Genomic DNA, 23,616 nt, shown 5'->3' with positions numbered 1-23,616 from the left:
CTGGAGAGCTGTTACACAGACAGCTCTCCAGCGACCAACTATGCGAAGTCCCCTGGTAACCAGGGTAAACATCGGGTTACTAAGCGCAGGGCCGCGCTTAGTAACCCGATGTTTACCCTGGTTACCAGTGCTAATGTAAAAAAAAAACAAACACTACATACTTACATTCCGGTGTCTGTCCCCCAGCGCTGTGCTTTCCTGCACTGACTGTGAGCGCCGGCTGGCCGTAAAGCACAGCGGTGATGTCACCGCTGTAATCTGCTTTACGGCTGTCCGGCGCTGACAGTGCAGGGAAGCAGAATGCCGAGGGACGCGACAGACACTGGAATGTAAGTATGTAGTGTTTGTTTTTTTTTACATTTACACTGGTAACCAGGGTAAACATCGGGTTACTAAGCGCGGCTCAGCACTTAGTAACCCGATGTTTACCCTGGTTACCAGTGAAGACATCGCTGAATCGGCATCACACACGCCGATTCAGCGATGTCTGCGGGAGTCCAGCGACGAAAAAGTTCTGGACTTTCTACTCCGACCAACGATGTCACAGCAGGATCCTGATCACTGCTGCGTGTCAAACACAACGATATCGCTAGCCAGGACGCTGCAACGTCACGGATCGCTAGCGATATCGTTGTGAAGTTGGTCAGTGTGAAGGTACCTTTAAAGTTGCAGAGCACCTAGATATGGTCCAATAACTAGGTTTCTTCTACCATGGAATTACAGAGGCTGCAACCATAACAATGAATGTAGCTCACCTATCTCTAGCTCTAGTAAGAACCATTTATGTACAGATGAGCAGATATCAGATTTAATGGTCCTGAAAATCCAAATTGATTTTTGCATTTCTTCCTCCATAGGAGATAATATGAGACATACATGATGAGACTGCCCAGAAAATCATCACCCTGGTTAGGATATCCTAATACCCTAAGGTCTAATAAGAATATTTCGTTGCACTAGTTACTTTTTAATTCTGCAGTAGGACCTAATGAATAACCAAAGCTGCTGGGACCCGGCCAAGGCTCCAGCGCTCCAAGTGTGACACACAAAGGAATTAGCATTTTGTTAATTATTAAAAAGGTCAAAAAGATTAGGTGGGTTCAAGTAACAAGATTGTACAGATGACAAGCAGAATTACTTGTGAACCTATTTAATCAGCTCCTTTCACTTCCTTCTGCTCACGGTCCATTCACTGGACACTACAGACAGGAATCCAGACAAGCTACACTTCATACAATCCATTACAACCCATTTAAGTGGAAAGATAACCGTTACCGAGCCAGTAATATGGCAAAACGGTCATCTTCAGAGCTGCACAGAATTACTAAAGATCAGTTATTATCAAAAGATCAATTACCATCGTAAACTCCGTTAATTACATCTTATTACGTTTCACAATATCACTACAATGTACCATAATAAAACCGTTCAGAGAAGAATGACGGTGCCTGTACATTGCATGATTACCGTGAATGAGTGTTCCTAGCCTGAGGATCGTCCAACGGATGGGACTAATGTCAGAGGAAAATGATCTTTTTGATTTGCTAAAAAAAAATTCTTGTTCACGTGTAGCCAGTTGGCGGTGATATATATGTTGCTCATGACTCAGATGTCGGTTTTTCACATACGTGTTCTGTGGATTTCACCGATATGAGACGCGCCCATTATCTATTGATCAGTTTACATATCCATATTTTTTTAAATAAAAATGAAGGAGACAGGGACGTTTTTTTTATCAGTGTAAAAATCACCCAAACAAGTCTATGGGTTGAAGCTTTGTCATTTATTCATTTTTTCAGACGTGAAAACCACTGATGGTAAAAAATGGCACTGGTCCATTTTTCTGTGAAAAATCCCAGATGTCTGAATGAGGCCTTAGGATGCAATCAGATGGCCCAATCTCAGCCCATTAGCAAGCACTGATTCACCTGTATGTAGTCAATCATCGCTCATCTACTAGGCTGTTTACACGGGCTGAGCCCCACCGAGAACAATCATCCTGTCCCAGTACAACGCAGCACATCCTCCACAGTGCTGCTGATAACGATGATTTCCAATCAGTTGATGAAGAGCGTTTTATTCATTTGTCCAGTGATTACCAGCATGTTTATACAGGACGGTAAATCAGAATTCCTACAAATGCTTCATCACCATATACTTTTTTTGCCTCAAAATGCTGCTGCCACATGTTACATAACTCTGTAAAACAATAGAAACCAAAAAATGCCACTAAATGGAACACAATGATGCATTTAAGAAGCTATTTATGTGGCTCAATTTTACTTTTCCAATTAAATGTACCAGAAACAATGGGGAAGATTTACTAAAGGCAGATAACTAGAACTTGGGTTTGTAATGCACCAAAGACTGACACCTTGGACTTGTGATGATGTATCAAGTTCATAAAGGATTACCCAGACTGGGAACACGTCTCGGCTGTGACGAGGACATGTTTTCTGGCTCTGGATACAATCTAGAATGCTTTTATCTACTGGCAGCAATGCTTCCATTCATTTCAATGGGACAACACTTCAATCATCTGCACTTTGCAGGTAGATGGAACGATAAACACTGAAGAGGCCACAGCGCTACCAGGAGCCCCTTATCGGTGGAGGTGTCGGGGACAGCTGCACTGGGAGGATCTATCTTACCTTTGGAGCAGTGATGCTTCTTACTGTACAGACACAAACTCATACATAACATGTAAAAAGTCATCAATCCAATGATACAGAAAATTTCTTACATTTCCATCATGATTTGGACATGACAAAGGTTTTCCAGCAGCAACAGCATTCACTGTCTCCAGAATGGAGGACTCTTCTATCCCATTATCTGGACTCCGCTGCAGCACGTCCATCAGGTTAGTGATGAAGAAGTTATTCTGGAGCGCAGACACACCCTTCTCGGGGAGAATCGAGGTCTGGCGGCAGACTGGGCACGAGAGGGTCAAGCTGTGAGCTGGGATGTAATTCTGCAAACACCTGGAATGTCAGAGAAAGAATGCCACAATCATTACACATTGCCCAGAATCTGGGCAACAGAGACAGATAATCTCACAGCAGAGGTCATGATCAGCAGAAGGTGTATAATAATAAACCAGGGGATCATTAGATCCAGGATAAACTAAGGTCGGCAGGATGCCAGGCTACACACCTCCTCTACACAAATGCTTGTCAGCAGAAGTGTGCCAATGACTACCACCAGCTAAGACATCCTTCAGAACGGATTCTAGAGGGATCCTTAGAGAGTGCACCCCCACCAGTGAGCTGAACAACTGGGTGCAAGGTAATTGATCACTCGAGACCATTTTAATGTTACCCCGGGCCACTTCTGTAGTTTGTAACTATTAAAGGGAATCTGTTACCAGGTTTTTGCTAATTCTTCTGTAACCTGTAAGGCATAATGTAGAGACACATCTTAATTTCAGCAATGCATCACTTACTGGCCTGCGGGTTGGATATTTGATAAAATCCCCATTTTATCTGCTGCAGATCTACCAGTATTCTGAATGCCCAGCTCTGTATTACCCCTCCCACTCCACTGATTGGCTGCTTTCTGTGTATGCTGTGCATAGGCAGAAAGCTGGGGGTGAGGTAATATAGAGCAGGGGTGTCAAACTGCATTCCTCGAGGGCCGCAAACTATGCGTGTTTTCAAGATTTCCTTAGCATTGCACAAGGTGCTGTAATCATTATGTGTGTAGGTGATTAAATTATCACCTGTGCAGTACAAGGAAATCCTGAAAACATGACCTGTTTGCAGCCCTTGAGGAATGCAGTTTGACACCCCTGATATAGAGCACATGAATATGGAGGACTACACAGCAGCAAGTTACTAGTCCTGTAATGATAATCTCCTAATAGAACAGTGATTTTTCCCAAACTACAACAAGCAGTCCAGTAAGTTACATCACTGGAATTAGGGTCTGTCTCTAGGTTATGCTGCTCTCAGATTAAAGGGAAACTGTCACCAGGTTTTTCCACCTAAAGTAGCCGTGGGGATTCCCGCTGACTGGAGTGCTTGGCCCGGGAAGATGCCAGCTGTGGGCTCTTTATATTACTCCTTGCAGTGCAAGCACATGCACAGAGCGTTCGGTACTGAATGCTGCGGCGCACGCAATAAAGCACTACATCCTCACACTGACCAGTGCCAACGTGAGGACGTACATGGTGGGCGGAGACAGAATTGGGGTCCCACCAATGAAGACCACAGCGACAGACCCAGGATCTCCTGTAATGTGTATGTCTCAGGACCAGCCCCAGCACCTCCCACCATTACGTGCATGCCCCCAGCCGTCACGAGCATGCCCCAGCCCCTTCCCAGTCACGTGCATGCCCCCAGCAGTCACGAGGCATGCCCCCAGCCCCTTCCCGTGCATGCCCCCAGCCATCACGAGCATGCCCCCAGCCATCACGAGCATGCCCCCAGCCCATGTTTATATAGCAGGATAAATACCAAGTTGATAATTTTCTATGGCCCCTGATTGATGGTATAAATATCCAAAATGACCTATGACAGAAAAAAGGTTCCCCACCTTAAAGGATATGCGTCATTGGAAGACGACCTATTGCTTAAATCATGTTAAATAAAGTTTCTGCGCCATTTCTTAATTCTGGTTCTTCTCATCAACCTCATGGCTATAAGTAGCAATAGACTGACTCTGACCCTATTGATTTGTATGGATGTATTTAAGTCTTGCGCTCTGATTTGGGGGGAGGTGAGCTGTGACATCTGCTGTGAATGGTGGAGCCTGTTATCTATTGTCTTCTCTACAGAAGAAGTGAGAGTTTAAAATTAGACGCAGTGGCCAGTGTGAAAATTGCAAGATGTCCGATTTTTTTTTTTTTTCATAATATAGCAAACATTCGAAAGAGGCCATTTTCTGCCAACATCCTGTATAAATAGTGCTGATCATTTAGAGACTTCACTACACTAAGATTAAAAGGTTTCTTTAACATATGGTATCTCGTTATACATAATGCATAGATCGACTCAGAATATGTAAAAATGGAGAAACCACTTTAAGCGGTCAGATGTCCAAATTAATTCGGTTGCGATGAAAAATGTTCTGCTTTCATCTCTGGAAACAGAACTCCAGCATGAAAACTATCCTTCTAATCTACTGATTTCTCCAACAGGAACCACTCGATGAGGACTCGTTATGTCCCATGAATGATACATTTTACATGCTGTATTGCAGTTTCTCATATTGTTTATTGTTGCTATGTGTTCCAGTGTTTTGCATAGCTGAAATCCCTTTCTATTAAGTTTGTCCCTTCTGTCTCTCTGTCGGGTGTCATGTCACTTCCTTCTTCTTCTCCTTGTGTCTCAGTCTCCATCTTGGCTTTATTAGAGGCACATGTGCTTTCAGCTTGTCTCAAGAAAGTCTTTTTTACCTGCTGCTGTTTGTATGCATTGAACAAGAATTCTTAAAGAAATCAAAGTCTCTTCTGGATTCTTAATAACATATGTGCCTGCAGCTGAGTTAAGCTATCTGCGAACGTCGCCAATTGTAAGTAAGGTGAAGAGATTCAGCATCTCACAGACCCATATTTGCAGCCACAGGCCCCGATGACAGAATACTCGTTAACTCATAAAAGTGAAGGCTCATTCAGAGGTTAGAGATTGTACTTGGACTCAAAGAAAAAAAAAACAGTAATTGTTTCATCAGTGTTTTCTTCAGGGTGTGGTCAGTGTCAGGGTTTCATCAGATTTTCATAATACATAAAGGTATCACTCCTAGAATACTTTTGCCATCATTGGGAAGAAAAGTATTCACATCAGATATTCTTGAAAGAAAGGGGAAACACGAAAGCTGATGGACGTTTCTCAACCTTCTCATACCAAACAGTCCGTGAAAAACTCACGGATGCCTTTCTGGTGGAATCACAGATATATAGACTTGTAATGGAAACTTTTATCCAATACTGATCAATATCGGACAAGTCTACATGCTTCTGTGCAGACCACTTAGTATGAGAGGGAAAATAAAATGAGATGTGAACTTCCATAGACTATCATAGGTATGAGTGCTAGTTGTGAAAAATATGGAGAACACTCATACTAGAAAAACTGACCTGTGAATGAGCCCTTAACCTGGAACTAATGACAATGTCAAATGTTTATTGCCATCTTGATACTGGAAAAATGAAATGGAATTGTCAATCCATTTACCTGAGATATTCTTGTATGTATATTCATTTGGGGTGACCGCTTATACTAGTATGATAATGCTACAAGTCTAAACTATATCCGAAATTAGCAAGAATAGTAAAGGTCACAGAAAACGCATCAGGCCATTTACCTCTCACAAAATGTGTGGAGACAAGGAAGTACTTTGGGATTTTTGTATCGGTCGAGGCATATACTGCAGATCAGGAACTGCTTGTCAATCTGGCGCACCACAGGGCTAGGGATATTGGAGCCTTCACTGGCCATCCTAGACCACTGACATGTGGGTTACGTTCCCTTCCACCTTGCACACTAAAAAGAGAAAAACAAAAATCATATGACATAAAACCAAACATCTCATTTGAACACCAACAACGAAGACGTGGAAAACGAGAAATTCACAATATTGAAAGTAGTGATGAGTGAACGTGCTTGGATAACGCGTTCTTGTTCCTGCAGTTGCACGATTCGTGGCTATTAGACAGCTGTAACACATGTTGGGAATCCCTAACAACCAGGCAATCCCCACCGGTGTGCTGCTGCTGTCTAACAGCCACGAATCATGCAGCCACGGGGACCCGAACATATTATTCGAGCATGCCCATGATACTCAGTTAACACGTCATCCAAGCACGTTCGCTCATCACTCATAGTAAGGGGTTAAAGCCTTCCTTTAGATTATACTGTTGTACACTACTATTAATAAAAAGGCACTTTGCAATCAATGTAAATAACTTTCCATACGTGCACACAACGCCTTTTCGAGCACGCAAACCCAACAAGTTTAAGTGGACTATGCTTCAGTAAACGCCAGCATATTCCCCCCAGAGTAACCTTTTTTTAGCATCTTTTGGTCATTTTCCAAGCGCTTTTTCAACATTTTTAACTACCGCTTTTTTTTTATTCATTTTTTTCCCAGTATTTTTGTGACACCTCTTTTACTAGCATTTTCCAGTAGTTTTGAACTCTAAAACTTTCAAACAGATATGTGGGATTGTTTTGAACCTTTCCATTGACTTGTACTGGAAAGAATGGAGTGTCTTTAGAGAGGAAAACTCCTAAAGAATTGAGTGCTCACTTCTTTAAGCCGCCGCTTGGTGTCTTTGTAAACCTGAAGTAGTTACAAGATACTCAAAAGACTGACTATAATGAAAGGCAAGTTATTTTTCGGTGTGTTTTGGAGTGGAAACTGCCAGAAAAAGGTGTAGTGTGCACATACCCTTAAACACAGAACCCTAAAAAGCCCAGTCTTTTCAGCGAACATTGAAAAATGTGTGTGGACAGAGATAGGCTGGAGTCACATTAGTGCACGACGCGCTATGCGAGAGCATCCGATGTGATATGCTAATGACCCCCGGCTCCTGCTCTGCTGCGAGTAGTCATACTACAGTGCTCCGATCATCTCACACGGATAGGATTGGAGCACAGGTGCGGAGGAGGCGGACAAAGTCATTTCTCCATTACCTCTGCTGTCAGCGTCGGCGTATATCGCACTGCACTCAGGTGATACCCTAGTGCTGTGCGTTGTCACTTGCATCCATAGACTTACATGCGTGCGAGTGAGCCAAGACTCGACTGAGTCTCTCTGCCAATCACAGCATGCCGAGATTGTTCTCAAATGCGGATTTGGCATGAGAAAATAATCACAAAGCTGAGCGGCCCCATAGAACAACACCGGGCCGAAGGTTATGTGATGTTTTATCGCACAGCACTCGTCCGTATTACGTATTATACTGTTGTGTTACTCCGATCTTAGGCTGGTTTCACACTTGCGTTTAAAAAAAAAATGGTGAAAAAACGCATGCAAACGCTGCGTTTTTGCATTTGGTGAAAAAAACGCGGCATTTTGACGCGTTTACATGCATTTTTTCATGCATTTGTGTTTTTTTAAACGCATGCTGAGAAATGTGTGACAGCTGCCAATCATCAAAATAAAGTAAAAAACCCACTATAAACAGAAATAGTTAGGGTTAGGGGTTGGGTTAGGGGTAGGGATCATAACCCTAACCCTAAAGGGATCCTAACCCTAAGCCTAAAGGGATCCTAACCCTAAAGGGATTAGGGGTAGGGTTAGGGTTATGATCCCTTTAGGTTTAGGGGTAGGGTTAGGATCCCTTTAGGGTTAGGGGTAGAGTTAGGGGTAGGGATAGGGTTAGGATCCCTTTAGGGTTAGGATCCCTTTATCACCTTTATGGTGGGGGGTGGCATATCAGTGTGTTTTCTGGGGTTTTTTTTTTTAAATAAAAACGCATGCGTTTACATAGGCATCAATAGGCTTTTTTGCAGCGAAAAGACGCATGCTTTTTTTGCGGCAAAAAAACGCCGCAAAAATTACTACATGTTGCATTTCTGCAACACAACGCATGCAGAGAAAAAACGCATGCGTTGCAAAAACGCATCAAAATGCATGCAAAAAAACGCATGTGTTTTTAATGTTAAATATAGGGGGGAAAAATACATGCGTTTTTTACCGCAAAAATGCAAAAAAAAAAAAAAAATGCAAATGTGAAAACCAGCCTAAGAGACAGCCGTAAGCAAATAATAAAGCATCTGTATAACAAATGTAGTACTACGCACATAAATTAGCTTTATATCCCTTTACTTCCTACAGGTATGAATATTCCTGCATTTCAGAATGTAGATAATATGAATAGACCGTAACAGAGCAGAAGGATTGCTCAGGAGACAGGTTTCTTACGCTCATGAGCACTTCATTATTAAAGTACAGATTGAAGGCACAATTTGCTCTAATGTGCTGACAACTTCATAATGCAAATCACCACATGGAAAATAAGCATGGCTAACAAATCACGCCATGCTTATTTAGGACGGCTTATTTTTAGTGCCTTTTTGCATAAAATGTGCACATTATCACAGTACAGCCTGTCTGCCCCAATAGACACTACTGAGCACAAATACACACCAATAATGCAAAGTCGCCAACTTTCTCCCAGTCAACTGAGTTTTGCATTGATGCAGCGATTTATGGTTTGTAAAGTTATTAGTGTTAATCGAGCAGTGAAACGCTCCAGTGATTGATACTCGAATCTAAAGCATTTTTCCAGAGAACAGAAAAATTCTCTCTCTCTCTCTCTGTGCCCGGCTCAGATAATTTATGTACGGGGATCAGAGAACTCGAACACCACACGATACCCGGCACTGCTCGCTACTCGACTGAGCAACCGGAGTATGGAGCGGTGCCAAGGACACTTGCCCATCAATAAAAATTAACTGTTTAAAATGTGTCCTATGACTTTGGGTCATTGAATATATATATATATATATTATATATATATATATATATATATATATATATATATATATATATATATATATATATATATATATATATATATATATATATAATAATATATAGTAGAATAATAATCACACACTGGAATAATAATTGGGCTGTAATAAATGCACAAAAATATACTGAAAGTGTAGTTCTATTACAAAACGAAAAAAACTAATACCATCTGTTATTCTGTTACGTAGCCCTTGTTCCCCCCATATCTGTTAACAGTGTATTCATACATTGTCTGCATCAGATATTGAAAGACTTTGTTATATATACAGACAGGTAGATGGAGGGAGATGTGTATGTATGTGTTTATGTATGTATGCAAGTGTATATATGTATGCAAGTGTATATATGTATGCAAGCAAGTGTATATATGTATGCAAGTGTATATATGTATGCAAGCAAGTGTATATATGTATGCAAGTGTATATATGTATGCAAGCAAGTGTATATATGTATGCAAGCAAGTGTATATATGTATGCGTGTATATATGTGCGTGTGTGTGTGTGTGTGTGTGTGTGTGTGTGTGTGTGTGTGTGTGTGTGTGTGTGTGTGTGTGTGTATATATATATATATATATCAAGACTTGAGAAAGGCTCAGATGAGATGGAGCCGAAACGTCGCCCAGACAAGTGGGTTGATTAAACCTTCCACATTTTCACTGTAGACATGGAGTGCTGCCTCTTTTTTTCAACGTGATAGAGATATATATACATACATACATACATAGATACATAAACACACACATACACATCTCCCTCCATCTACCTGTCTGTATATATAACAAAGTCTGGTATTAGTTTTTTTCGTTTTGTAATAGAACTACACTTTCAGTATATTTTTGTGCATTTATTACAGCCCAATTATTATTCCAGTGTGTGATTATTATTCTACTTGCCATTCCAGAAGTCAAATTCTCAATACATGGGATGAGTAAGACGGGTTATATTCTGGAGCATAAAAACATAACCTGGATATCTGAGTAAGTAAATGGCGATCAAAACAAAGTCACAAGTTGTTCTCCATAGACCATCACTCCCAGATAGATTAGTTGTTCTTTCATTTGCAGGCAGGTCATCATTTCCAGCCACTGAAACCATGAAAAGTTAATTATGCCCTTGTCTATAGGGAAAACATGTTCACCCACCAACCACACAGAGCAACTGCCGTATAGATGACAGAGCCTGCCTGTGGCCAAACGGACTTAGAAAGATCTAAAGGCCTTGGAAACGCCCTTGAAAAACCAAGATGTAAGCACAGAACACAGTGCAGATTGTCGTCTACATACCAATTATATAGAGAAATGGTGATCTAAGCATTTTATAACCAACATGTCAATTGTAATCTATAAATTTAGGGAAAAAAAATAAAATTAGATATATTTAACCCCTTTACCCCCAAGGGTGGTTTGCACGTTAATGACCAGGCCAATTTTTACAATTCTGACCACTGTCCCTTTATGAGGTTATAACTCCGAAACGCTTCAACGGATCCTGGTGATTCTGACATTGTTTTCTCGTGACATATTGTACTTCATGATAGTGGTAAAATTTCTTTGATAGTACCTGCGTTTATTTGTGAAAAAAACGGAAATTTGGCGAAAATTTTGAAAATTTCGCAATTTTCAAACTTTGAATTTTTATGCAATTAAATCACAGAGATATGTCACACAAAATACTTAATAAGTAACATTTCCCACATGTCTCCTTTACATCAGCATAATTTTGGAACCAATTTTTTTTTTGTTAGGGAGTTATAAGGGTTAAAAGTTGACCAGCAATTTCTCATTTTTACAACACCATTTTTTTTTAGGGACCACGTCTCATTTGAAGTCATTTTGAGGGGTCTATATGATAGAAAATGCCCAAGTGTGACACCATTCTAAAAACTGCACCCCTCAAGGTGCTCAAAACCACATTCAAGAAGTTTATTAACCCTTCAGGTGTTTAATAGGAATTTTTGGAATGTATAAATAAAAATGAACATTTAACTTTTTTACACAAAAAATTTACTTCAGCTCCAATTTGTTTTATTTTACCAAGGGTAACAGGAGAAATTGGACCCAAAAAGTTGTTATCCAATTTGTCCTGAGTACGCTGATACCCCATATGTGGCAGTAAACCACTGTTTGGGCGCATGGGAGAGCTCGGAAGGGAAGGAGCGCTATTTGACTTTTCAATGCAAAATTGACAGGAATTGAGATGGGACGCCATGTTGCGTTTGGAGAGCCACTGATGTGCCTAAACATTGAAACCCCCCACAAGTGACACCATTTTGGAAAGTAGACCCCCTAAGGAACTTATCTGGATGTGTGGTGAGCACTTTGACCCACCAAGTGCTTCACAGAAGTTTATAATGCAGAACCGTAAAAATAAAAAATCATATTTTTTCACAAAAATTATATTTTTGCCCCCAATTTTTTATTTTTCCAAGGGTAAGAGAAGAAATTGGACCTCAAAAGTTGTTGTCCAATTTGTCCTGAGTACGCTGATACCCCATATGTGGCAGTAAACCACTGTTTGGGCGCATGGGAGAGCTCGGAAGGGAAGGAGCGCAGTTTGACTTTTCAATGCAAAATTGACAGAAATTGAGATGGGACGCCATGTTGCGTTTGGAGAGCCACTGATGTGCCTAAACATTGAAACCCCCCACAAGTGACACCATTTTGGAAAGTAGACCCCCTAAGGAACTTATCTAGAGGTGTGGTGAGCACTTTGACCCACCAAGTGCTTCACAGAAGTTTATAATGCAGAACCGTAAAAATAAAAAATCATATTTTTTCACAAAAATTATATTTTTGCCCCCAATTTTTTATTTTTCCAAGGGTAAGAGAAGAAATTGGACCTCAAAAGTTGTTGTCCAATTTGTCCCGAGTACGCTGATACCCCATATGTGGCAGTAAACCACTGTTTGGGCGCATGGGAGAGCTCGGAAGGGAAGGAGCGCCGTTTGACTTTTCAATGCAAAATTGACAGGAATTGAGATGGGACGCCATGTTGCGTTTGGAGAGCCACTGATGTGCCTAAACATTGAAACCCCCCACAAGTGACACCATTTTGGAAAGTAGACCCCCTAAGGAACTTATCTGGATGTGTGGTGAGCACTTTGACCCACCAAGGGCTTCACAGAAGTTTATAATGCAGAGCCATAAAAATAAAACAAAATTTTTTTCCCACAAAAATTATTTTTTAGCCCCCAGTTTTGTATTTTCCCTAGGGTAACAGGAGAAATTGGACCCCAAAAGTTGTTGTCCAATTTGTCCTGAGTACGCTGATACCCCATATGTGGGGGGGAACCACCGTTTGGGCGCATGGGAGGGTTCGGAAGGGAAGGAGCGCCATTTGGAATGCAGACTTAGATGGAATGGTCTGCAGGCGTCACATTGCGTTTGCAGAGCCCCTAATGTACCTAAACAGTAGAAACCCCCCACAAGTGACACCATTTTGGAAAGTAGACCCCCTAAGGAACTCATCTTGATGTGTTGTGAGAGCTTTGAACCCCCAAGTATTTCACTACAGTTTATAACGCAGAGCCATGCAAATAAAAAATATTTTTTTTTCCACAAAAATTATATTTTAGCCCCCAGTTTTGTATTTTTCCAAGGTTAGCAGGAGAAATTGGACCCTAAATGTTGTTGTCCAATTTGTCCTGAGTACGCTGATACCCCATATGTGGGGGGGAACCACCGTTTGGGCGCATGGGAGGGTTCGGAAGGGAAGGAGCGCCATTTGGAATGCAGACTTAGATGGAATGGTCTGCAGGCGTCACATTGCGTTTGCAGAGCCCCTAATGTACCTAAACAGTAGAAACCCCCCACAAGTGACCCCATATTGGAAACTAGACCCCTCAATGAACTTATCTAGATGTGTTGTGAGAACTTTGAACCCCCAAGTGTTTCACTACAGTTTATAACGCAGAGCCGTGAAAATAAAAAATCTTTTTGTTTTCCCACAAAAATTATTTTTTAGCCCCCAGTTTTGTATTTTCCCAAGGGTAACAGGAGAAATTGGTCCACAAAAGTTGTTGTCCAATTTGTCCTGAGTACGCTGATACCCCATATGTTGGGGTAAACCCCTGTTTGGGCACACAGGAAAGCTCGGAAGGGAAGGAGCACTGTTTTACTTTTTCAACGCAGAATTGGCTGGAATTGAGATCGGACGCCATGTCGTGTTTGGAGAGCCCCTGATGTGCCGAAACAGTGGAAACCCCCCAATTATAACTGAAACCCTAATCTAAACACACCCCTAACCCTAATTCCAACGGTAACCCTAACCACACCTCTAACCCTGACACACCCCTAACCCTAATCCCAACCCTATTCCCAACTGTAAATGTAATCTAAACCCTAACCCTAACTTTAGCCCCAACCCTAACTGTAGCCCCAACCCTAACCCTAGCCCTAACCCCAACCCTAACCCTAACCCTAGCCCTAACCCTAGCCCTAACCCTAACCCTAGCCCTAGCCCTAACCCTAGCCCTAACCCTAGCCCTAACCCTAACCCTAACCCTAGCCCTAACCCTAGCCCTAACCCTAACCCTAGCCCTAGCCCTAACCCTAGCCCTAACCCTAGCCCTAATGGGAAAATGGAAATAAATACATTTTTTTTTATTTTTCCCTAACTAAGGGGGTGATGAAGGGGGGTTTGATTTACTTTTATAGCGAGTTTTTTAGCGGATTTTTATGATTGGCAGCCGTCACACACTGAAAGACCCTTTTTATTGCAAAAAATATTTTTTGCAATACCACATTTTACCATAATACCATAATTTTTCCATATTTTGGTCCACAGAGTCATGTGAGGTCTTGTTTTTTGCGGGACGAGTTGACGTTTTTATTGAAAACATATTTGGGCACGTGACATTTTTTTATCGCTTTTTATTCCGATTTTTGTGAGGAAGAATGACCAAAAGCCAGCTATTCATGAATTTCTATTGGGGGAGGCGTTTATACCGTTCCGCGTTTGGTAAAATTGATAAATCAGTTTTATTCTTCGGGTCAGTACGATTACAGCGATACCTCATTTATATCATTTTTTTATGGTTTGGTGCTTTTATACGATAAAAACTATTTTACAGAAAAAATAATTATTTTTGCATCGCTTTATTCTCAGGACTATAACTTTTTTATTTTTTTGCTGATGATGCTGTATGGCGGCTCTTTTTTTGCGGGACAATATGACGCTTTCAGCGGTACCATGGTTATTTATATCTGTCCTTTTGATCGCGTGTTATTCCACTTTTTGTTCGGCGGTATGATAATAAAGCGTTGTTTTTTGCCTCGTTTTTTTTTTTTTTCTTACGGTGTTTACTGAAGGGGTTAACTAGTGGGACAGTTTTATAGGTCGGGTCGTTACAGACGCGGCGATACTAAATATGTGTACTTTTATTGGTTTTTTTTTTTTTATTTAGATGAAGAAATGTATTTATGGGAATAATATTTTTTTTTTTTTTCATTATTTTGGAATATTTTTTTTTATTTTTTTTACACATTTGGAAAAATTTTTTTTTTTACTTTTTTACTTTGTCCCAGGGGGGGACATCACAGATCAGTGATCTGACAGTTTGCACAGCACTCTGTCAGATCACTGATCTGACATGCAGCGCTGCAGCCTTCACAGTGCCTGCTCTAAGCAGGCTCTGTGAAGCCACCTCCCTCCCTGCAGGACCCGGATCCGCGGCCATCTTGGATCCGGGGCTCGAGCAGGGAGGGAGGTGAGGAGACCCTCGCAGCAACGCGATCACATCGCGTTGCTGCGGGGGGCTCAGGGAAGCCCGCAGGGAGCCCCCTCCCTGCGCGGTGCTTCCCTGCACCGCCGGCACATCGCGATCATCTTTGATCGTGGTGTGCCAGGGGTTAATGTGCCGGGGGCGGTCCGTGACCGCTCCTGGCACATAGTGCCGGATGTCAGCTGCGATAAGCAGCTGACACCCGGCCGCGATCGGCCGCGCTCCCCCCCTGAGCGCGGCCGATCGGCTATGACGTACTATCCCGTCCAGGGTCAGATAAGCCCAGGGCACCTCGACGGGATAGTACGTCTAAGGTCACAGAGGGGTTAAGTTATTACATTGTCAAATTTAGAAACAGTAGAGTGGATATGTAGCGGAAATATTTTCATGGTCATAATATAGTAAAAAGAATGAAAACGGGCCTCCAAACAATGTTACAGGCAGTGTTGTGAATCCTCAGCGTAAGATCACAGTAGAACAACAAGTACCATTTCACTTTTCTTTCATTTTGACAGGAAGAATAGTGTTGCCCGCTGCGCTATTTTCCTGCCAAATGTGGCAGTGAATGGATGAGTCAGGGTGAGTAGCCAGTTATTTTGGACTCTCCTCAATACATGTTGTGTCACATAGTTCTTTGCTTTTATCCGTATCCCATTTATACAAAATGCTACCCAAATACCTGTCCCCTAAAATGAGAAACCAGTGTCTATATGGACCCTCTGTCCGTAATTGTGTCGCTCCAGAAAAGGTCTTAGGCTGGCCATACACAGGATAAATTTGTGCCACAACTACAGATTTTGAACATTCATCCGATCTATTGCATTTTCTACACAATAGAAAAGATATCTGCACGGCCAGCTTTTGCCTATGTTCATACATTATCGAATTACTGGGCATTCTGATGCAGCAGGACAATGCAAATTATTGGCGAATCACACACTGGAGAAAATTAACTTTTAAACAAGTATTAAAATTGTTGACAATTAAACAAAAATCCACATGTTAATACTGTACTTTTCTCGTCACCATAGGAATATTTTCTTAGAACTTAAAAGGAGTTGTCCAGGTGTGCCACAAAAGTCCGTAGTCACTATGTGACTGCAGACTTGTGAATCCTTACAACACGTGCAGTGGGAGTCTCCAGTGCCAGCAGCAACAACAAGGTCATGTGTTGTGAATTCTGTTGTCAAGCTCCCTCCTGTGGTCATGAATGGTACTTCGGCTGGTTCTGTCCATGGGCTTCCTCTGGTGGTGGTGAGTGGGGCTGCGGCTTCTGAGGTTCCTTCCACAGGTGACGAGGTTAATTTGTTAGCTGGCTGCTCTATTTAACTCCACCTAGATCATTGCTCCATGCCACCTGTCAATGTTCCAGTATTGGTCTAGTTCACTCCTGGATCGTTCTTGTGACCTGTCTTCCCAGCAGAAGCTAAGTTCCTGCTTGTTTTTCTCTGGTTTGCTATTTTTCTGTCCATCTTGCTATTTTGATTGTTGTCTTGCTTGCTGGAAGCTCTGGGACGCAGAGGGAGCACCTCCGCACCGTGAGTCGGTGCGGAGGGTCTTTTTGCGCCCTCTGCGTGGTCTTTTTGTAGTTTTTTGTGCTGACCGCAAAGCTACCTTTCCTATCCTCTGTCTGTTCAGTAAGTCGGGCCTCACTTTGCTAAATCTATTTAATCTCTGTGTTTGTAATTTTCATCTTTACTCACAGTCATTATATGTGGGGGGCTGCCTTTTCCTTTGGGGAATTTCTCTGAGGCAAGGTAGGCTTTATTTTTCTATCTTTAGGGCTAGCTAGTTCCTTAGGCTGTGACGAGGCGCCTAGGGAGCGTCAGGAGCGCTCCACGGCTATTTCTAGTGTGTGTGATAGGATTAGGGATTGCGGTCAGCAGAGTTCCCACGTCTCAGAGCTCGTCCTATATTATCAGTAACTATCAGGTCATTCCGTGTGCTCTTAACCACCAGGTCCATTATTGTCCTGACCACCAGGTCATAACAGTCATGTGACTGTCTGGAAGTATGCATCTATTTACAGTGCCTTGCGAAAGTATTCGGCTCCCTGGAACTTTTCAACCTTTTCCCACATATCATGCTTCAAACAAAGATACCAAATGTAAATTTTTGGTGAAGAATCAACAACAAGTGGAACACAATTGTGAAGTTGAACGAAATTTATTGGTTATTTTAATTTTTTGTGGAAATTCAGAAACTGAAAAGTGGGGCGTGCAATATTATTATTTACTTTCAGTGCAGCAAACCCACTCCAGAAGTTCATTGTGGATCTCTGAATGATCCAATGTTGTCCTAAATGCCTAATGATGATAAATATAATCCACCTGTGTGTTATCAAGTCTCTGTATAAATGCACCTGCTCTGTGATAGTCTCAGGGTTCTGTTTGAAGCACAGAGAGCATCATGAAGACCAAGGAACACAACAGGCAGGTCCGTGATACTGTTGTGGAGAAGTTTAAAGCCGGATTTGGATACAAAATGGATTTCCAAAACGGAGCACTGTGCAAGCGATCATATTGAAATGGAAGGGGTATCATACCACTGCAAATCTACCAAGACCCGGCCGTCCCTCTAAACTTTCATCTCAAACATGGAGACGACTGATCAGAGATGCAGCCAAGAGGCCCTTGATCACTCTGGGTGAACTGCAGAGATCTACAGCTGAGGTGGGACAGTCTGTCCATAGGACAACAATCAGTCGAACACTGCATAAATCTGGCCTTTATGGAAGAGTGGCAAGAAGAAAGCCATTTCTCAAAGATATCCATAAAAAGTGTCATTTAACGTTTGCAAAAAGCCACCTGGGAGACACACCAAACATGTGGAAGAAGGTGCTCTGGTCAGATGAAACCAAAATCGAACTTTTTGGCAACAATGCCAAGCGATACTTTTGGCGTAAAGGCAACACAGCTCATCATCCTGAACACATCATCCCCACTGTCAAACATGGTGGTTGCAGCATCATGGTTTGGACAAGCTTTTCTTCAGCAGTGACAGGGAAGATGGTTAAAATTGATGGGAAGATGGATGGAGCCAAATACAGGATCATTCTTGAAGAAAACCTGTTGGAGTCTGCAAAAGACCTGAGACTGGGACGGAGATTTGCCTTCCAACAAGACAATGATCCCAAACATAAAGCAAAATCTACAATGGAATGGTTCACAAATAAACGTATTTAGGTGTTAGAATGGCCAAGTCAAAGTCCAGACCTCAATCCAATCGAGAATCTGTGGAAAGAGCTGAAAACTGCTGTTCACAAACAATCTCCATCAAACCTCACTGAGCTTGAGCTGTTTGCCAAGGAAGAATGGGCAAGAATTTCAGTCTCTCGATGTACAAAACTGATAGAGACATACCCCAATCGACTTGCAGCTGTAATCGCAGCAAAAGGTGGCGCAACAAAGTAGTAAGTTAAAGGGGCCGAATACTATTGCACACCCCACTTTTCAGTTTTTGAATTTCCACAAAAATTTAAAAGTAACCTATAAATTTCGTTCACCTTCACAATTGTGTTACACTTGTTGTTGATTCTTCACCAAAAATTTACATTTGGTATCTTTATGTTTGAAGCATGATATGTGGGAAAAGGTTGAAAAGTTCCAGGGGGCCGAATACTTTTGCAAGGCACTGTATACAATTACCTTAAATTGTCTTTCATCTACTTCCGTCTAGACGTCCTCGAATCCCACAATCCACCGCGCCGGAAGTACACCGATCGCCATATTGGAATACCCAAGTGATGGGTATTCCAATACGGCACCCGCTGGTGGTACCAGGCCCTTGCGCAGTACCACCAGCAGGTACTCACCGGACCCCCCGCTGTTGGGACTCCCCTGTCGCAATTACCCCACGACGCAAGGACCCCTCCCCACCGCTGAGATCCAGGCCACTGGAGATTGAGGTATGCATACCGCGATGTCCAACGGAGAAGCAGGGACCGTGCCAGGATGGGGTGAGTATGACCAGGGAGGGTGAGCCAGGCTATATTCACCTGTCCCCATTCTACCGCTGCGTGCCACTCTGACCTGAATGTTACAGCAAGATGACGCAGAAGACAGAGGGCGCGATGACGTGGTTAGTGCACGCCCTCTACCTGAAGAGTCAGAGCCAGAGACCCGAAAGACAGAGCGGCGTGGAGCGGGACAGGTGAATATCGCAAGTGCCAGGGGCCTGAGCCAGTGGTGACTCCGGCACCTGACCCCCATAGCACGCCGGTGTCCCCACCTGCTCAGGTCCCCGGCACTTGGTGCCCAGCGATGAGAGGTGAGTATGTCATTTATTTTTTTTTTTTTTTTAATCGCAGCAGCATACTGGGCATACTATCCTATGGAGCATCTTATGGCAGCCATCAACCTTTATGGAGCAGTATACAGGGCATATGGATGGGAGCAGCACATGACAGCATGGGGGCGCAGGATGGGAGGAGCACAAGACAGGATGGGGGCGCACGATGGGAGCAGCACAGTCACCACCCTCCCGATGCGATAGCATCGGGTCTCCATCTAATATAGCATCTTTGCACATTCCGACTAGACGTGCGAGCCGACGCTCAATACAAGTGAATTGAGTGGGGCTATGCATGTCTAGTCAGAATGTGGCTGGAAGTATGCATATTGCACACGTGTGGCCACATGACCACTCTGTCTCACAGAGTGACTGCAGACTTTTGTGATAAACCTGGACACCCCTTTTAAAGGGAATCTGTCAGTAGGATCAACTCTCCTAAGCAGTCAATATGGACATACAGGTCATAGAATGTTGAGTAAAATGATACCTTGTTATTTGTGATCCAATATCTTAGTCCGGTGAAATCAACATTTCTTTTAATATGTAAATGAGCTGTTAAGATCTCTGGGCCGGACATAGATCTCCCCGAGAATCTGCCTCCAGATCTTATTTTTAATGAAAGGTGGCATTAGCAGTGTGAGACAAGCAGTCAACCAAAACGTGTACGAATATGTTTAACTTATTACTATGGAAGGTCTGATTTTGTTTGTACATGTACCTTCTCAATATAATATAATAAAAATTGCTACAGTATATGTTGGTGTTATATAGGATTATAAATATTACACTACTGCAAAATTGTTACAGTACCCTGTAATCTACATTGCTGCAGTTCAATGTGCAGCGCCCCAGGGTCCTGGTCATTGCAGTAATGTCATTCTTCCACCAGGGGGAGTGATGTTACGTCTGAAGGCAATAAAGGAGATCACCCTACCAGGTATCACAAACCACACAACACACTTCACACTCCAGGCCGCCAGGGGGAGCCATGCTTCTATCTATTAGGGCACTCCTCACAACTAGGTAAAACTGGTAATCTGGATAGAAAGAGCAGAGAAGCTGGCTGCAGGGAGAGGGAGCCAGATGCAGACTGAGGTCTGCAGAGGACGAGGGTCCACGGAGCTGCGCCTGCCCCACATGCGGCAGCATCCTAAGAAAGACATCAGAAGGGAACTGTCTTGTAGTGAGTGAAAAATGAAGTCATAGCAAAAGGAGAGGAAACCAGAAGGAGTTCTGCCCTGTAAAAGGCTGTCTCCTTTCTGAGGCGCAGAAGTCGGTAGCCAGAAAACAGAGGGAGTAAGGATCTCTATGCTTTACTTCAGAGACTGGCAGACAGTTAATTCCACGTTGGCTGCCCGACCTTATACCCAGGAGGCATGGTGGCAACTCGTGGGGGCCGGCGCATGATAGTGTCCCTGTAAAAAGCCTCAGGCCATCAGTCATACGGGTTTGTCCTATCCTATCCATCACGGGGACAGAGAGAAAGAGACGTTACATCTACAATAGTTGTGAGGACCTCACCGAAAAGCTCAGCAGGGAGGGACTACAACACTCAGGCGCTAGAGGAAGGCTACTGATTACCACCTGGATAAGGGAAATCTGGAATTGCCTTCAGACCGGCCGGACTCTGCCTGCCCTGTGATCTGATGCTCTGGACTGTGGATGCTGAACCTTCAGTAAAAAGGTAAAGAGACTGCACCCTTGTGTCCTCGTTCTTCACTGCGCCTCACACCATCACCATCTACACTCTGGGAAGCCCTGGGGACATACCTTCCCACAGGTGAAGTACACCATCTAGCTGCCATAACACCACCCCAGCGGACCCTTAAGCAGCGTCGGTCACCCTGACTGAATACCACAGGTGGCATCACGAACATTTCCCCTTTAAAGACCTTTCCCCCATTTATTAACGGACGTTCCCTAGGGCCACGGACCGGGTCAGCCACCGTGACATCCCCACTGAGAACCGAAGGACCCAGTACCCCACTGCCCTATTCGGGGGCGCTCCAAATGCCTCACCCAAAATGACAAGCACCTACGTTGATCATCAGAAGGAAGGCCTAACTTCAGGAAGCCAGCGAGTGTCTGCAAATCTTATTGAGGTTCTTCCTTTTAACAGAGAAATCAATTTTGCTTGATTCTCAGATAAGAATTCTATCCATTCTCTTGTGTATGGAACACATACAAATAGTCTATTGGGACTTTGACACTTCTCTTATTTTCAGACATGTGACAGTTTGATCTGATTAATGAGCCAAACCCACCAATTATGTACGGCAATAAGGCTTGCGTTTCAATCAGATAGCACCTGCATGCCCTATCCACGTTGCATCTGTGTGCCATCTATTAATGACATTGGACATGTGAATTCAGCCAATCTTTTACCAATCGTGCAATACAAATGGACAGATAACTGGATGATAATAGCGGGAGCAGAATAGTCACATTAAGAAGTGGTGCAGATGGGTTTCTCTTTGATGTGAACACATAGCCATGACACTCACAAATGTCAAAGCATTTGTTCAGCAAATTCCCATGACCCATATACTGTATACCAGTCATGTAATGAAATAGAAAAAGGAGATTGGGAAACCATTCTTTTGTGATGACCTACTTCTGTGACAAGACTGCACGGTCAGAGCTGTACTCCAAATAAAGCACAGATGCCATGAAAACATAGCAGACATTAGTCTAATTTTATAAAACCATGCAAAGATTTGTTCTAAGTCGTCAGGCCTTCAGTTACTGTGTGCAGCCTTCCTTCTGCTAAACTGAGATACACAGGCTCCTGACATCTGGGACATCACAGCAGCCATCTAAACCACTGAACCAAAGCAAGTGAACCTTCTAAAAATTATATTCTTAGTCGATTTTCCAAAACATGAATTACCCATTTGTTTCAATTCCATTCTGCCATCTCATTTATTCTGTCACGTAGAGGATCCTCCCCTCGCTCAGCTCTTCCCGGCAGATAACACTAAAGCTCCCATACACATTAGACAGCTGTCGAAACCAGGGATTCAAGCTTCAGGAGGCTAATTTGCATATTCCAGGTGCCTTCTGGGAGAAGCAAAGTCTCCCTAAGCTAGAAGATCGTTGGGTACAGCCGGGACCAGCTGCTTCGAAAGCATCACCAAACCAGGGATTCAAGCTTCAGGAGGCTAATTTGCATATTCCAGGTGCCTTCTGGGAGAAGCGAAGTCTCCCTAAGCTAGAAGATCGTTGGGTACAGCCGGGACCAGCTGCTTCGAAAGCATCACCAAACCAGGGATTCAAGCTTCAGGAGGCTAATTTGCATATTCCAGGTGCTTTCTGGGAGAAGCGAAGTCTCCCTAAGAATTTTTGCCTGTAGGACATTATTGCAAGAGAGCTTGGCTGAGTAGATTACACAAGAAGGAAAACACACAGCAAGTCAGCAGGATCTAGGAGCAACATGGCAGATGTGACAACCTACATGGTGAGCTGCAGCATGTGCTACATGTTCACAGATCGACCAGAAGAAGAATCCAATTTCACCTGTCAGAAGTGTAGACTAGTGGCCCTTTTAGAAGAAAAGGTGCGGGGTCTGGAAGAAAGAATAGCAACTTTGAAACTCATCAAAGAGAATGAAGACTTTCTAGACAGAACAGAAGCATCTCTACTGGTCACAGAAGGTGCAAAAAGTGTCAGAGAACCTCCAAAAGCAGATGAGTGGAAGCATGTGACCAAAAGAAGCAAGAAGACCATGGAGAAATCACCAACCACACAACTGAAGAACCGATATCAAATCTTTGTAGAGGATGAAGATGGCACACCTAAGAATGAAGCAATACCAGCAAGCAAAAAAGAAAAGGGCACACAGCAACAAGTGACAGCAAAAAGTACAGCCAAGAAGCAACGAAGAGTGGTGGTGGTGGGAGACTCACTACTGAGAGGCACCGAAGCAGCCATCTGCAGACCGGACATAACTGCAAGAGAAGTATGCTGCCTTCCAGGTGCGATGATCAAGGATGTGACCGATAGGATACCAAAGCTCTTCAGCTCCAAGGACGTCCACCCATTTCTTCTGATACATGTTGGCACCAATGACACGGCAAGGAAGGACCTACCGACAATCTGCAAGGACTTTGAAGAGTTGGGGA

The 23,616-nt window shown here is 43.1% G+C and overlaps 1 protein-coding gene across 5 annotated transcripts in view; it reads right to left on the bottom strand.

Annotated features, from left to right (window-relative positions):
- TRIM2 (tripartite motif containing 2) overlaps positions 1 to 23,616 on the bottom strand; it is a 202,125-nt gene that overhangs the window by 31,716 nt on the left and 146,793 nt on the right. For all 5 annotated transcript variants that reach the window (XM_069744090.1, XM_069744087.1, XM_069744091.1 and 2 more), the window contains 2 exons: positions 6,304 to 6,482; positions 2,744 to 2,981 (listed from right to left, as the gene is read on the bottom strand). In XM_069744090.1, the coding sequence (XP_069600191.1) occupies positions 2,744 to 2,981; positions 6,304 to 6,437 (372 nt within the window). In that variant the 5' untranslated portion in view covers positions 6,438 to 6,482. The remainder of the gene's footprint in view (positions 1 to 2,743; positions 2,982 to 6,303; positions 6,483 to 23,616) is intronic.

The sequence above is a fragment of the Ranitomeya imitator genome, chromosome 1 (assembly GCF_032444005.1).
Source record: "Ranitomeya imitator isolate aRanImi1 chromosome 1, aRanImi1.pri, whole genome shotgun sequence".
Taxonomy (NCBI): Eukaryota; Metazoa; Chordata; class Amphibia; order Anura; family Dendrobatidae; genus Ranitomeya; species Ranitomeya imitator.
The sequence above is the reverse complement of the archived record's forward strand: the minus strand, read 5'-3'. Positions and strand labels throughout refer to the sequence as shown.